General features: G+C 50.7%; 1 protein-coding gene across 1 annotated transcript in view; it reads right to left on the bottom strand.

Annotated features, from left to right (window-relative positions):
* Positions 1–755: 755 nt before the first annotated feature.
* LOC144247141 (uncharacterized) overlaps positions 756–13,163 on the bottom strand; it is a gene marked incomplete at its 5' end in the record, with an annotated part of 238,215 nt that continues 225,807 nt past the window's right edge. Inside the window, one exon of the mRNA XM_077786745.1 lies at positions 756–3,082. Coding sequence (XP_077642871.1) covers positions 2,398–3,082 — 685 coding nt within the window. The remainder of the gene's footprint in view (positions 3,083–13,163) is intronic.

Below are 13,163 nucleotides of genomic sequence, written 5' to 3' on the forward strand. Positions count from 1 at the left end.
TTTGGGGATCCAGGCCCCTCCTGTTCAGTTTGGGGATCACATCCCCCCTTTCCCTCAATTCAGGCAGCTCCTGGCAGCTTTTTCCTGGGAGGAATCCCTGAGTTTTGGGACTTTTAGGATGTAGCTTAGGAGGAGGACAGCTCTGTTGGGCTTTCCCCTCCCTGTTGTGGCCCCTCAGCTGTTCCCGACACCCTGGGGGTGTTGGGATTTCCCTCCTAGGGACAAGGACGTTCATCCCCTTCCAGGAGCCCAGTGCCCAGCTGGGGCTCCAGGTCAGGGGTCCTTGAGCAGCTGCCCCAGAACCTCCACCAGGTTCTCCCAGCGCAGCCGGAGCCACTCGGCCTGGGCTCCCCAAAGGCCTCAGCAAGGTCCAAGTCCTGCCCAGGAACCCTCAACTCCCTCAAACCCAGCATCCCCCTCATCCCCTGCAAGTTCCTCCCATGGCACCGGCCATGGCCATGTCCCCACTTGTCACTGGCCATGTCCCTCCATGTCCTCACCCATGGCTGTCTCCCCACCATGTTTCCATCCCTGTCACTGTCCCCCATGTCTCCATCCATGCCTGTGTCTCCCCATGTTCCTAGGGATGGCCCTGTCCCCCTCCATGTCCATGCGTGCCCATGTCACTCTCCATGTCTAATGCTTTTTCTCTTTTTGAGCCTGGTCTTATAAGCTCTCAGAGATAAGCATTATACCCTTGATAGCTCAGCTACCTCAGGTGGCATAAAACAAGCAGGATGGCTCATGTGACAGTGTTGGGAATAAAAAGTTTTAATAAAAGGCAAAAATAAAAAAGCTTTTTACAGAGAAAAGCCAAGTCAGGGAAAGAGGTTCTTGCTCTTGCTAAAACACTTCACAAAAGCAATTAACTTCTTTTGTTCTCTTCTTTTCTAGGGAATTGCTTAGGTGGGACTTTTTGGCTCCTGTCCAATTAGCTACCCTTAAGTTTGAGGTGAAGTCCCAGAGGTCCTATGAGGTGTCTTTCAACCAAATTGAGGAGAGAAACACCTGGCCTTTTGTCCTTTTTAAGGGAACAAAAGGTAACTTGTCTACTCTGTCAACAGAGGGCACATTCTTACACGTGTCCCACCATGTCTGTGTCCTACCATGACCACATCCACTAACTTAGTTCAATGTCTATTTTTACTTCAATATTGGATATTTTAAAGGGATAAAGAGAAATGAAAACAAAATCAAGGCCAAAAGAAAAAGACTTCCATGTCCATGCCAGCTGAGGATCCACGTGCTTGGGTGGAGGGAAGAACCTTTTTGGTGGAGTTTCTACCCCATTGTCTCCAAAATCTTGGTCTTTTCCCCAGTTTTTCCACCATCTGGCTGCAGAAGACACCCTTGGGCAATAGGAAATCAAAATCGTGGAATCCCTGAAGTTGGAAAAGACCTTGTCCTGGTTCAGAGCAAATTTGGGAGAGAACCTCCAAAGGGATTCCTCTGGAAAGCAGATTCAATTGGCTCCTCCCCAAGCCAGTTTGGGAAAAATACCTCCTTGGAGAACACTGGAAAAAACTATTTTTTAAAGAATAAAACTTAAGCAATATTAAACAATAAAACCTCTTGCTGCTCTAAAAGAGAGACAAACTCAGGAAGTCCCTCCGTGGGTTGTAGCTCAGCTCACTCAGTCTCTTATCAGTCCCTCCGGTGCTGGAAATGCCACAGTCCAGGCCTGGCCCGCTGGGCCACAGGTGTGAGCTGCCGGTGCTCTTCTGGGTGTTCAGGCCAGAGCAGGTTTAAACAAGTCCAAAGAAAAGGGAAAAACAGCCACAGTCCAGGGAACTTCTCTGCCACAGCTAGCTAAAACTAATTAACAGCAAAGGAGAGCTCTGTACCTCTGTCTGTCCATCTGCAGACAACCTGGCCCAGGAGCAGGAATGTGGAGGAGTGAGTGCAGTTTCTGAAAATAAACTCTGCCCTTCTCTCCCTCCTTTGCTCTCGGAACAAGTCTTAAAGGTGCAAAAATTATAATTCACCATAAACACAACAAACAACTGGAGATACAAGCATCATATAGTCAACCTAGGACATACCTCCAAGACCATTCAGTATTCCTTGATGCCACCAGAAGATAGGATTGAGTGCAAAAGATTTTATGGAGTTGGAAGTCATTAAATCTGCTCTCCCCAAGGAATTCCCATTGTTGGTCTGTGCCCCAGTGGATGTTCCTGCCACTGGGTTTATCTAGGTGCCCACAGGGAATGAGGAAGATGTGGAGCCTCCCAGCCAAGTGTCTTCCCAACACAGATGACCAGGCCCATAGATCACCAAGACTACCCAATGAAGGTCACTGAGGATCATCCAACGTGGATCCTCCCATAGGGAATGGAGCTGGGAGGAGCATAAGAAGCTCTTCCCACCCTTGGGGAACTCACAGGGCTTCCCCCCTTAGTGGCGCCTCCTTTGGTGTTTGATCAAGGCTGATCTCTGTGAGAAGCTCTTCCCACACTTCCCACACTCGTAGGGCCTCTCCCCGGTGTGGATGCGCCGGTGCACAGTGAGATTGGAGTTGTGCTTGAAGCCCTTCTCGCAGTCGGGGCAGCGGAACGGCCTCTCCTCTGTGTGAATCCGCTCATGTAGGAGGAGACTGGAGCTGATCCAAAACCTCTTCCCACACTGGGGACACTCGTAGGGCTTCTCCCCGCTGTGGATGCGCTGGTGCTTTCTCAGGTCTGAGCGCCACCCATAGCTCTTCCCACATTCCAAGCAGGTGTAGGGCCGTTCCCCAGTGTGGATCACCTGGTGCCGAATCAGGGCTGAGCTTTCTCTGAAACTCTTCCCACATTCCCCACACTTGTAGGGCTTTTCCCCAGTATGGATCTTTTTGTGTTCCGTAAGCTGGGAGTTGAGGCTGAAGCTCATCCCACACACCCCACACTCGTAGGGCTTTTCTCCAGTGTGGATCCTCTCATGTTTCCTCAGGTCAGAGCTCTGCCTGAAGCTCTTCCCACATTCCCCACACTCAAAGGGCTTTTCCCCAGTGTGGATCCTCTGATGTTGGATCAGAATGAAGTTCCGGTTGAAGCTCCTCCCACACTCCCCACACTCAAAGGGCCTCTCCCCGGTGTGGATCCTCTGGGGATGTCTCAGGTTGGAGCTCCAGCGGAAACGCTTCCCACATTCCTCACACTCGTAGGGCCGTTCCCCAGTGTGGATCACCTGGTGCTGGATCAGATCCAAGCTCCGCCTGAAACCCTTCCCACATTCCAAGCACTTGTGGGGCTTCTCCCTGCCACGAGGCTTCTCCACCAGCTCTGAGCTCTGGCTGGATCTCTGCCCGCCTTCCTGGCTCAGGGGGGCTCTTTCCTCCCCACAGCTCCCTGGGCTGGGTTTGCTGCCACTCCTTGTGCGGGATCTCCAGGGCTTTTCCTCCTCCTCCATTTCCTCCATTTTCATTCCTCCCCGGGAATGAAAAATCCTGGTCTGGGGGAAAAAAAAAAGAACAGAGCATCTTGGACTGGGAGTTCCTCCTGTCCCCAATTCATCTCACAAAGTCATTGGGCATCGTGTGTCTATAAGAACCTCCAAAACACCAAGGTTCAGCATAAAAATCCTCCAAACTTTAAGACACAGATCAAAACCTCCCCAAACATCAAGATTCAGCAAAAAATTCCTCCAAAACATAAAGATTCAGCCCCTAAAAAAAAAAAATTACCAACATTTAACCCAATAAAGCTGAGGAATGCCATGATTCACCCCTGTGAAAATCGTGGAACCCCTCAACAGTCACCTGCTGCATGTGGGGTGGCAATGCTCCTGGGGCTGAGGGGAGGCTATAGATACAAGGAGGGATGGAACCTTGTGGTGATCCTTGTTTCTGCTCCTCCTCCTCCTGTGTCCCTATTCTTCCTCACACTCCTCTTCCTCCTGCTATTCCTCCTTCTCCTGCACAATCCCACCCTCTCCTGCCACCTGCATCCTTTGACCATTCTGTTCCTCAAGCCTGCTTCTCCTTCCCTTCTCCTCCTGCCTCCAGGCCCAGCACCCACTGCCGGCTCCCTCTTCCCCCCACACCCACAGCATCCCAGCGCAGGGGCAGGGATGGAGCTGGGGCAGGCCAGGCTGGGGCAGCGCTGGGCTCTCGGCCGCTCCCGCCCGCACTCGGTCCCCACTGCAGCCGCTCCCGCCAGGACAGCGCGGGGGGGCCCGGCCTTGGTGCTGCCCCACTCCCACCTCCCCAAATTCCCCTCGCGGGGCCATGGGGCCGAGGGGGGGCGCAGGTGGGTCCAGGTGGGGAACGCGGGGAGCTGCGAGTCTGCCTGGCAACTGGTGAGTCATCAGCGCCGCGGGCTCTGATTGGCTGAGCTCTGCCCGAGCCCTGGGGCTGCAGCACAGAGGGGACACCCTGCTCCAGGGGGGATGTCCCACAAACGGGGGACCCCATGGAAGGAACCACAGGAAAGTGTCTTTACTAACAGATGCTCTGAATCTGCTCGGAGATAGGGCCAGGGACCTGTACATAAGGAAGTGACAGGAGAAGCCATCAGTTTCAGAAAATGTTATTAATTGATGACACAAGCTGCTGCTCAGCCAAGGTCCTGCTCTATTCATGAACTTCCAGAGGAACAAAGACTTAACAGAGCCATGAATATCATCTGCTATACAAAAGCAGGGAGCATATAAAGGTGGGTATGTAGTAGGTGGATCGGGAAGTCTAGCTCTCAAGTACTTCAGCCAATGGGGAAAGCAGAGGGAGATGAGGCCAGGAGAATTAGGATGAAAAGGAGGCTGTGTCCTCCAACAATTGGAGAGATCACATGGGGAATATCCCTTGGCCTCTCCCATTTTTAGGGATGAAATTACTTTTACAGTACTCCTCTGTATTCTTTGTGGACAGAATCCTCTGCTGATGTCAATTTTCCTGCAAACCCAGGGGTTCATCCCGAATTCCTTCCACCATCCGGGGCGGCGGGCAGGGAGTGCAGCTGAAGGTGCCTCACCCACTTTGGGTGATCGGCTCCCTTGGCTGGCAGAGGCACCGGAGATTGATTGGGGACCCGGGAGTGACCAGGAGACAGACCAGTGACACATCAGGGGGGTCTGTGAAGAGTCATCAGAGAGAGAGCACTGAAAATCTCATCAGTGAGTGCCCTGGGATCTTTGGGAAGTGAACATGGCAGAGCACCCATGGAGGGGAGAAAAGGATAATCCAGGGAGGGGTCCTGGCCAAAGGGATGATGATCCCAAATTGTCTCTGAAGGGTCCCCTGGGAGAATGTTGAGGTAGTTTGCACATTCCCCCAGAGGTAATTAAGGACATGGACACCCAGTGGGGCAATGAGGGAAGGGGAGAAGGGATTTGGACAACAGGGCATGGATGGTGTTGGTATGCTGGGAAGGAATCAGGTGAAGGGGAGTGTGCAGCAATATGGCTCAGGCAAGAAGCAGCAGGAGGAATCTGTGTGGTAAGAAAAAGGATGATGGCAAAGAGGAGGAACAGAAAAATACTCAGGATTGGGATGTTTTCCAGCAGGGTCTTATCCTCACATTTGCCAGCTGATCCAGATGCTTTCCATCCCCGGTTTCCAGGAGAGGAAAAGCAGGAGGTCAGGATGCCAGGGGTTTCTCTGCGGTGGCAGCGGCAGCACCGGGCGCAGAGGTGCGGCACCGGGAGCACGGGCTGGGGCCTGTGGGGAGCTGCGGGGCCGGGCCGGGGCTGTGGGGCAGCCGGGGCTCAGCGCCGGGCGCTGCCTGACCCCACCAGCCCCGGGCAGGGCCGGCAGTGGCCCCCGGCCCCCAGGAGGCTGCGGGACGCCCCGGCCGCTGCCCGGCCCCGGGGAGCTGCCGGCCCTGCCCGCCGGGGGGGCCGCCTTTGGACACTGCGGCAGGACAGGCACCGGCTCTGCCACACGGGCTGGGCAGGGACCCTGAGCACAACGGGGAACACAAAGGAACAGCTGGGAAATGCAGAGTACTTGGTAAAATAAAAAGGCAAATGGTGGAGAAAAAGGTTAAAAATTTGGGATAGATTTTGACTGAAGGTTCGTGGTTGAATGACCCAGAGTGGGTGTGGGCAATCTCAGAAGTAACACTACCCACGAACAAAAAGGAGCTGTGACAATGCTGAGGAATAGAAGAGAATTACATAACCTGGACTGAGGAGTCTCTGTTCCAGCCAGAACACTGTAGGACTTTTTAACCCCAGACAGCCTCCATATTGTGGTATGGACAGGAGAAAGAGAGCAAAACTTGAGAAAATGAACAACCAAAAATATTGATGCCTCAGCTGTGGCTCTTCCAGACTCAGAAAAGTGTTGGGAAGGATGGAGAAATATAATTATTCATAATACAGCCAAGCTGAAAACAATCCTCCCTACTGGCTGGACAATACCGTTACCTACAGATAAGTCCAAAAGTCAAATAGACTGTTCCATCTTACCCCCCAAAATGTATGGTTCATCCCCTAAAACATCAAGTGCCTGTAACCCCATTGGCCCAAGTCTTGTTCCAGCCCACCTTGAAGCCCCTGATAAGGGGTCTCTGAGGGGCCAGACGCTCTCTTGGATCTTCCCCCTCTCAGGACCTCCACCCTGTCCTAGAGCATCCTCTTCTCTCTCCCCTCCCCCATCCCCTCAAGCTTGCCAGGTGCTGCATCTGGCAGCCCCAAGCAAGACCTTTCTCCATCCCTACTAAACCTCATATCCTAAGAGCAGCCTTCAGAGATCTCTCGTCTCTATTCACCTAAACCGTCCTGGAGCACAGCACTCCCTACAGAAAAGAAATTGGAATTGTAGGTGAATGTTAAACAGGGCCATGCCAAAGGAATTCTTGGGCCAAAATGTTTCACCCAGTGGCCACAGTGGCCTCATTGGCTGCAGAATTGTGCAGCCACAGCTTCCACGGGAACCGAGGCCCAAAAACTGATGACAACAGGATCTCCGACTGTTCCAGTCTGCCATCAAGTTCAAGCTTTGATCACCAAAAGAGCCTCGCAATGGATGAGCAGTGCTTGGTTACTACAGTGTGAAACTTGTTCAGTGGCACAGGAGGATTCAGAACTGAGGACAGGGGAAGGGTTTAACCCAGCCTCCTGTTTGAACAGCCCACAGAGGGGCTGGGAAGAAACCCAGCACTGCATTCAAGTGACACAGCTCCAGACCCAGCCTGGGGGAGATTCAGGAGACATTGCCTGGCCTGAGGCAGAAAATGTCTTTGTGGATGGCTCTTCAAGGGCAGCAGAATGGAAAAGAGTTCCAAGACACGCTGTTATTGAGGAAAGGGAATCAGACAAAGCGCAGGTTACCCCCCATGGTCAGCTCAACCAGCACAGCTGTGTGTGCTTGTAAGAGCCTGGCACTGAAATGCCCTGAGCAGGAAGGCTTCAATATCTTCTGGTGACACCATCTCACCTAACAGGGGGGCAAAAGCAATTCTGACTGCTCAGCAACCACTGGATCACTTATTAAGGTATTTCCAAAAGAAATAATTCCAATAAAAGGCATTGTGGAAGAAACAGACTCAGAGAGCAGAACTCATTTCACAGGAAAGATCCTCCAGGGGGTTATGGCAGCTTTAGGAATACAATGGGACCTCCATAATCCCTGGCACCCCCAGAGCTCAGGCTGGGTACAAAGAATGAATAGGGAAAGAAAGAAACACCTCTGGAAGCTGGGGATAGAAACCAAGATGCCATGGGTACGGCTTTTGCCATTGGCTTGGGTAAGAAGAAGAGCCAGACCTAGGGCAGATATTCAATTATTTCCCCTTGCAATTGATCTCAGGAATCCTTACCTAGGAATTCTCCACCTAGTGCAGGGTGGAGATAAGGGATGCACATTTAAAGCAGTCTGTGGCCAGAATCCTGTCTCTGGTGCAATCTCTCCCCCAGGAAGCTGGGCTGGCACAGAGCCTGCCTTGGCACTTTGCTGCTGCCAACATCCAAGCAGGACATGGGCTCTGCCTAAGGAGTGCAAAGCAGCACCACTGGTGGCCAAGTGGCGTGGCCCATGCCAAGGGGCCCCGAGGCCAGAAACAGCCGCCAGCACAGCTGAACACGGGGGGACCCCTCAGCCTGGGCTCCAGGTCTCTGCAGCCCCGGAGATTTGCACTTCCCGCCTGCAGCAGGAGGATGGGAGGCCCCCCTGAGCCTGCACTGAAGGCAGCGCAGCAGCAGCCAGGGCTCCACAGCGGGGCAAGGCCCTGGGCCTGCCCCACACATCCTCTGCTGAAATCCTCGGCCTGGCCACCCTCCTTGGGCAGCTCCAGCCACCGGGGCCAGCCCTTGCTGCCACTGCTGCAGCTTCAGTGCTCGCTGGGCCTGCACTGCCACAGCTGCTGGGGAGACACCGGGACAATTCCACTCTGGCTCTCACTCACACTCACACACTGCCCTGCCTGCCAGTGCATCCATGGAAAATAGACCAGCTCATAGACTTGAACATTGTTAACCTTTGATTTCTCTACTCAGGCTTGCTTTGCCTTGGCCTTGGGGAAACAAATGTTAAAGGTTTTGTTAAGGGATGTTACACCACTCAGTGGAGATGAGTTTAACATCTCAACACACTGGGAATGCCCCAAAAGAGACCCACAAAGACAACGACCAGCAGCAAAACATCAACCCCAGCAGCAAACAGCAACCAGCACCTACCCCAGACACTGCCCCGGGCAGGGCTGCAGACACCTGGTCTGCAAAAGGCTGAGAAGGAAATCCAGCACTTCCCACCTCATTAACAGCACAAGCAAAGAAATCCAGGCCCAATAGGAAACCAAATACTAAAAACTGCACAACTTGAAACTACAGAACATTAAACCAATCGATTTAGAGTCGTTCAGACTGTATCAAGTTTGGGAAAAATCAACTAAAACCCATGTGTCATGCAACGATTTTCTCTGCACACCTGGGCTATGTGGGGATGGAATGATTTTTGTTGCACATCCTGGCCAGAATCAAGGAATGCCTTGACTCTAACACTAAACATATTGGTGGAGTTTTTCTTTTTCCTGCAGTTTCAGTGCAAAGTTTAGAGAATTAGAGTATTTTTTGTATTACTCCTATTTCTATGTTGCCAGTTAGGTTTGGGTCAGGGATGTGAGAATGAGTTTTTACTTTGAAGAGAAGTAGAAACAACTGAATTGCCTTGGAATTTGTTTGTGTATGCTTGTGCATAGCTCTTAGAGATACCAAAATTTTGGTCCTGGCTTTTTAATACTCACCTTTAGGCTGCATTTTTGTGAAAAATGCGTATTTATGATTGGCTTTTTGCAAATGTTACAATGAATATTATATGTGTAATGTTAGAAAGTTATGCTGTATTAATTCCCTTACGTATTGTGTTAAGTGTAGTTTTAGGTTACAACATTATGTTAAAATAGAGATTATGTATGTGGGGGGAGTTTTCTTTTTAGGAATGAGATGCTCCCTTCGAAGAACACCTAAATCTTCCAAAGGAGAGGAATTTATGGCTTCTTATCAGGAGAAGCTAATTTCTTCAGGCCTTGCTCAGACTTGAAGACGCCAGGGGATTAAAGGGAACAGTTGACATACAACAGAGTTTCTTGTTTAGAACAGAATGTATGCATAACGATGAAGGATGTATGATTATGCAACAAGTGTCTTGGTTTAAGGGTGATTCCTTTGTTCACAAGTCAAGCTTTTCTTGACTTAGTGTCTGAGAGCATCCGGATGTCCATAATTCTTTGCTTTTTATTGTCTTGTAATTGTCCTAAATCTAAACTTTATTACTCTAATTGTATTATTATTTTTATAACCATTTTATTACTATTAAACTTTTAAAATTTTAATAACCAAGTGATTGGCGTTTTTCACAATTTTGGTAGCAGAGGATTGTTGCTAACACCTCTCTGCCGGTGCCTTAGGAGACTCAGTGAAGAGACGCATCCTGCCCTGGTTGGGCAGCTTCGCTCTGTTCCCCTGCTGTGTGACTGACAGACAGACACAGGTTTTGATCCAGGGACAAAAGGAGACAATAAAACAAAGAAAAGGGAAAGGATTCCCTAAAACCACGGTAATTAGTCCCTAAGATTAATGTGTACATGAAGAACAAAGACCTAAGGAAAGAAGATAGGTGAGTATTTGTTGGGATGGGGTGGATAAGGGGGGAATGAATGCGTGTGAATGAGAGGTGAGCTGGTTATCCCAGACTTGCCAAATGAGAGTGGAGTCTCCCATGCTGCCTTTCCGTCATTTTTGTGAGAAAAGCGGCCAGTAAAGAGACGAGGCATGTGAAAACAAGAGTGAGAGAAACCCCCCTGGGGAAACTGGGACTGGGTCTCCGGGAAGAAGTGGGACACCTTGGTGGGGGGGATAGAAAATTTAAAAAAAATAAAAGGGTAAAAAAGAGAGGGTCTTCCTTGGAGGGTCATTAATTTGCTCAGTTTAGGGATTAATATCCTGAGAGCACTCAGGGTTGCCGGATCGAAGGATATCCAAGAGAATCTGGGGTTGTGGCTGGATTGAGGGATATCCAAGAACACCGGAAACTGGCCAGTAACACCTAAAAGTGTAATAGGTGTGTTAAAATTCTGCAGAATCACCGGACATCTAGGATTAATAGACATCCAGGATGAAACCTGCTGGGTTGATGGATAAGGGTTACAGTCCAAGAGCACTCAGAATAAATGTAGATATGTAGATATGCAATATAAATTGTTTGAAAGTAAAAGGTACCTTGTTGTTGAACGTGAGAGTGAGTGAAAAATAAGAGTGAGCGTGAGCAAATGAAAAGTACATATAACACAATTGTGAAGTCAAGAAGTATGAATGAACAGGCTTGAGGGTGTCAATGTGTGTGAGAGTGAGAGATAAAGGTGAGTAAATGTAGATGAATGGAAGTATATGTAATGTAGATTGCTTATTTTCATCTCTACTTTATTTCCTTGAAGGAAGGTGGATGATTTTGAATGAGATTGTGTTAAATGATATTGTGAGAAAAAGGACTTTTTGTGTAGTTGAATGAGGGTGGTAATTCAGGTTGTTAGAGAAAGTGGGAAACAAAGGCATGGAATGACTAGGTAAGATTTTGGAAAATGGGACTAAAAACGTGTAAAAAAGAAGACAAAGGGAAAGAAAAGGGAGGGGAACAAGAGGGGAAAAGAGGAAAAGGAGTGGGATCCTTCACAGGTTTTGCCCCCTCCGCCCCTGTTCACGCCCGCTTCGGCCCCGCCTGCCCCGGTGCCGGCGCCTGTCCCGGCTCCCGGCTCGCCGCCCGCTCCTGCCCCGCTCCCGTCCCAGGCGCGGGTTCGCTGCTCTCAGCGGCTGCTCCTGCCCCGGTTCCCGTCCCGGCTGTGAGCCCACCGCCCACAGCGGCCGCTCTGCCGGTCCCGCCCCGCCGCAGCGCTCCCGGTCCCGCCCCGCCGCCCGCAGCCGCTGTGCCCGGCCCCGTCCCGCTGCTCGCGGCTGCCCGGCCGGCCCCGGCCCCGGCCCGCCCGGCTGCTCCGCCCGCCGGGCTCCCGGCGCTCCCGCCCGGCCCATCCCGGGGCTCCTCCCGCGGCTGATTTCTCTGCCCCAGCCCCGGCGACTCTGCCCGTCCCGGCTGCGCTGGGCACCGCCGCTGCTGCTTTGCCTCTGCCGGGAGCACCGGCCCAGCCGCCCCTAACCGCGGGCGGGCCGATCTCGCTCCCGGCTGGTACCCCCGGCACTGCCCCTCCTGCGGCGGCTCCGGCAGCACACCCTGTCCGGGCTCCGCCTTCGGAGGACCAGGGCTGGGCGCTGGGCCCTGCCCTCAGCCCCTTCCTGCCCGGAGCTCCGCTCCCCAGGAACCGCAGCCCCAGCTCCGAGAAACTCTTTCTGTCTGGAGGACGCCCCTTACAGGAACACAGGGAGTTCAGTTAGGAGGCAACATTCTCCGGACTCTTCCTCACAGCACGGGAGAAAGGCTATAGAAAGAGACTGGGATAAAGGCATGGATCTATTTCCACTAAGAGAGGTCCCGATGGGAGGGCGTGGAGCCGGCTTTGTGAATGCTCCTTTGACTTCTTCTGGGGTCAGGAATTTTAAAAAGGAAATCAAAGGGATTTTGGAGGATCTCATAAGCACTGCTGAACAATTAGACCAATTTTTAGGTTCAAACATTTATATTTGGGAAGAAATGTGGTCGATAATAAAGATACTATTTTCTTAAGAAGAAAGGCAAATGATCAGAATTGCAGGCATAAAAGTCTGGACTAAAGAAAATCCACAGGGCCCCCCGAGGAGGGCAAATGCCAACCACACCTCCTGAGTGGGGTCAAAATTATGAGGAGGGGAGAAAACATATGAATGAGTATCACATTTGATTGTCGGCAGAATAGGGGGGCAGCATCTCGAGGGCAAAGTGCTGAGGGGACTTTTGGGGCACAGCAGGGAAGGGGGGAGGCTCCAGCTGAGTGGTTGGACAGACTGGGGAGAAATAGGAGGCAGTGTTCCAGAGTGGATCCTGAGACTGATGTGAAAAAAGCTTTGTTAAGGATTAACTTTGTGCTTGGCCAGATAATGGAAAAAATTGAAGATTGGCAGGACAGATTATTAGATGATTCATTAAAGGAGGCTCAGAAAGTCTGTGGCCAAAGCCAAACTAAAAGCAAAGATTATGGCAGTCACCATGCGAGGAAACAATTGCAAGAAAGCAATAAAAAACCCACAGGCCCTATTCCTAGATATGATAGTGGTAGAGACAGGGGAACAGGAAAGAATAAAATCCCAATGCAAAGTTTCAGAAATATTGTAAGAATGTCTACTTTTACTGTAAGGGCAAAGGTCATTATAAGAGAGATTGTCCTAAGAGGGTAACAGATCTGAGAATTTGTAAAGAGATGGGCACCGAAGAAGAATAAGGATGTCAGAGCCTCTATTTTTTCAGGGAACAGATACCATGTAAAGCCTATGATAGCTTTAAAAGTCGTTCCCCAAGAAGAAAAATTGGAGTTTGTGGTAGACACAAGGGCAGAAATAACTTTTCTGTTAAATATTCCATAAGATTATAGTGTAAACATAGATACTGTAAAAGTAACAGGAGCAAAAGGAGAGAGTCCCACAGTACCCGTTATTAAAAATGTGGTAATAGAGGGAGAAACTAGATTTTGGATGAGGGATGTTTTCTTGGTCCCAGGGGCAGGTAGCAATTTATTGGGACGAGATTTACAAGTGAAATTAGGAATAGGGGTTGTTCCAAAAGAATGGAAGATGACAGCTAGACTTTTAAAACTAGGCCAGGAGGA

This window comes from Lonchura striata, chromosome 15 (assembly GCF_046129695.1).
Source record: "Lonchura striata isolate bLonStr1 chromosome 15, bLonStr1.mat, whole genome shotgun sequence".
NCBI lineage: Eukaryota > Metazoa > Chordata > Aves > Passeriformes > Estrildidae > Lonchura > Lonchura striata.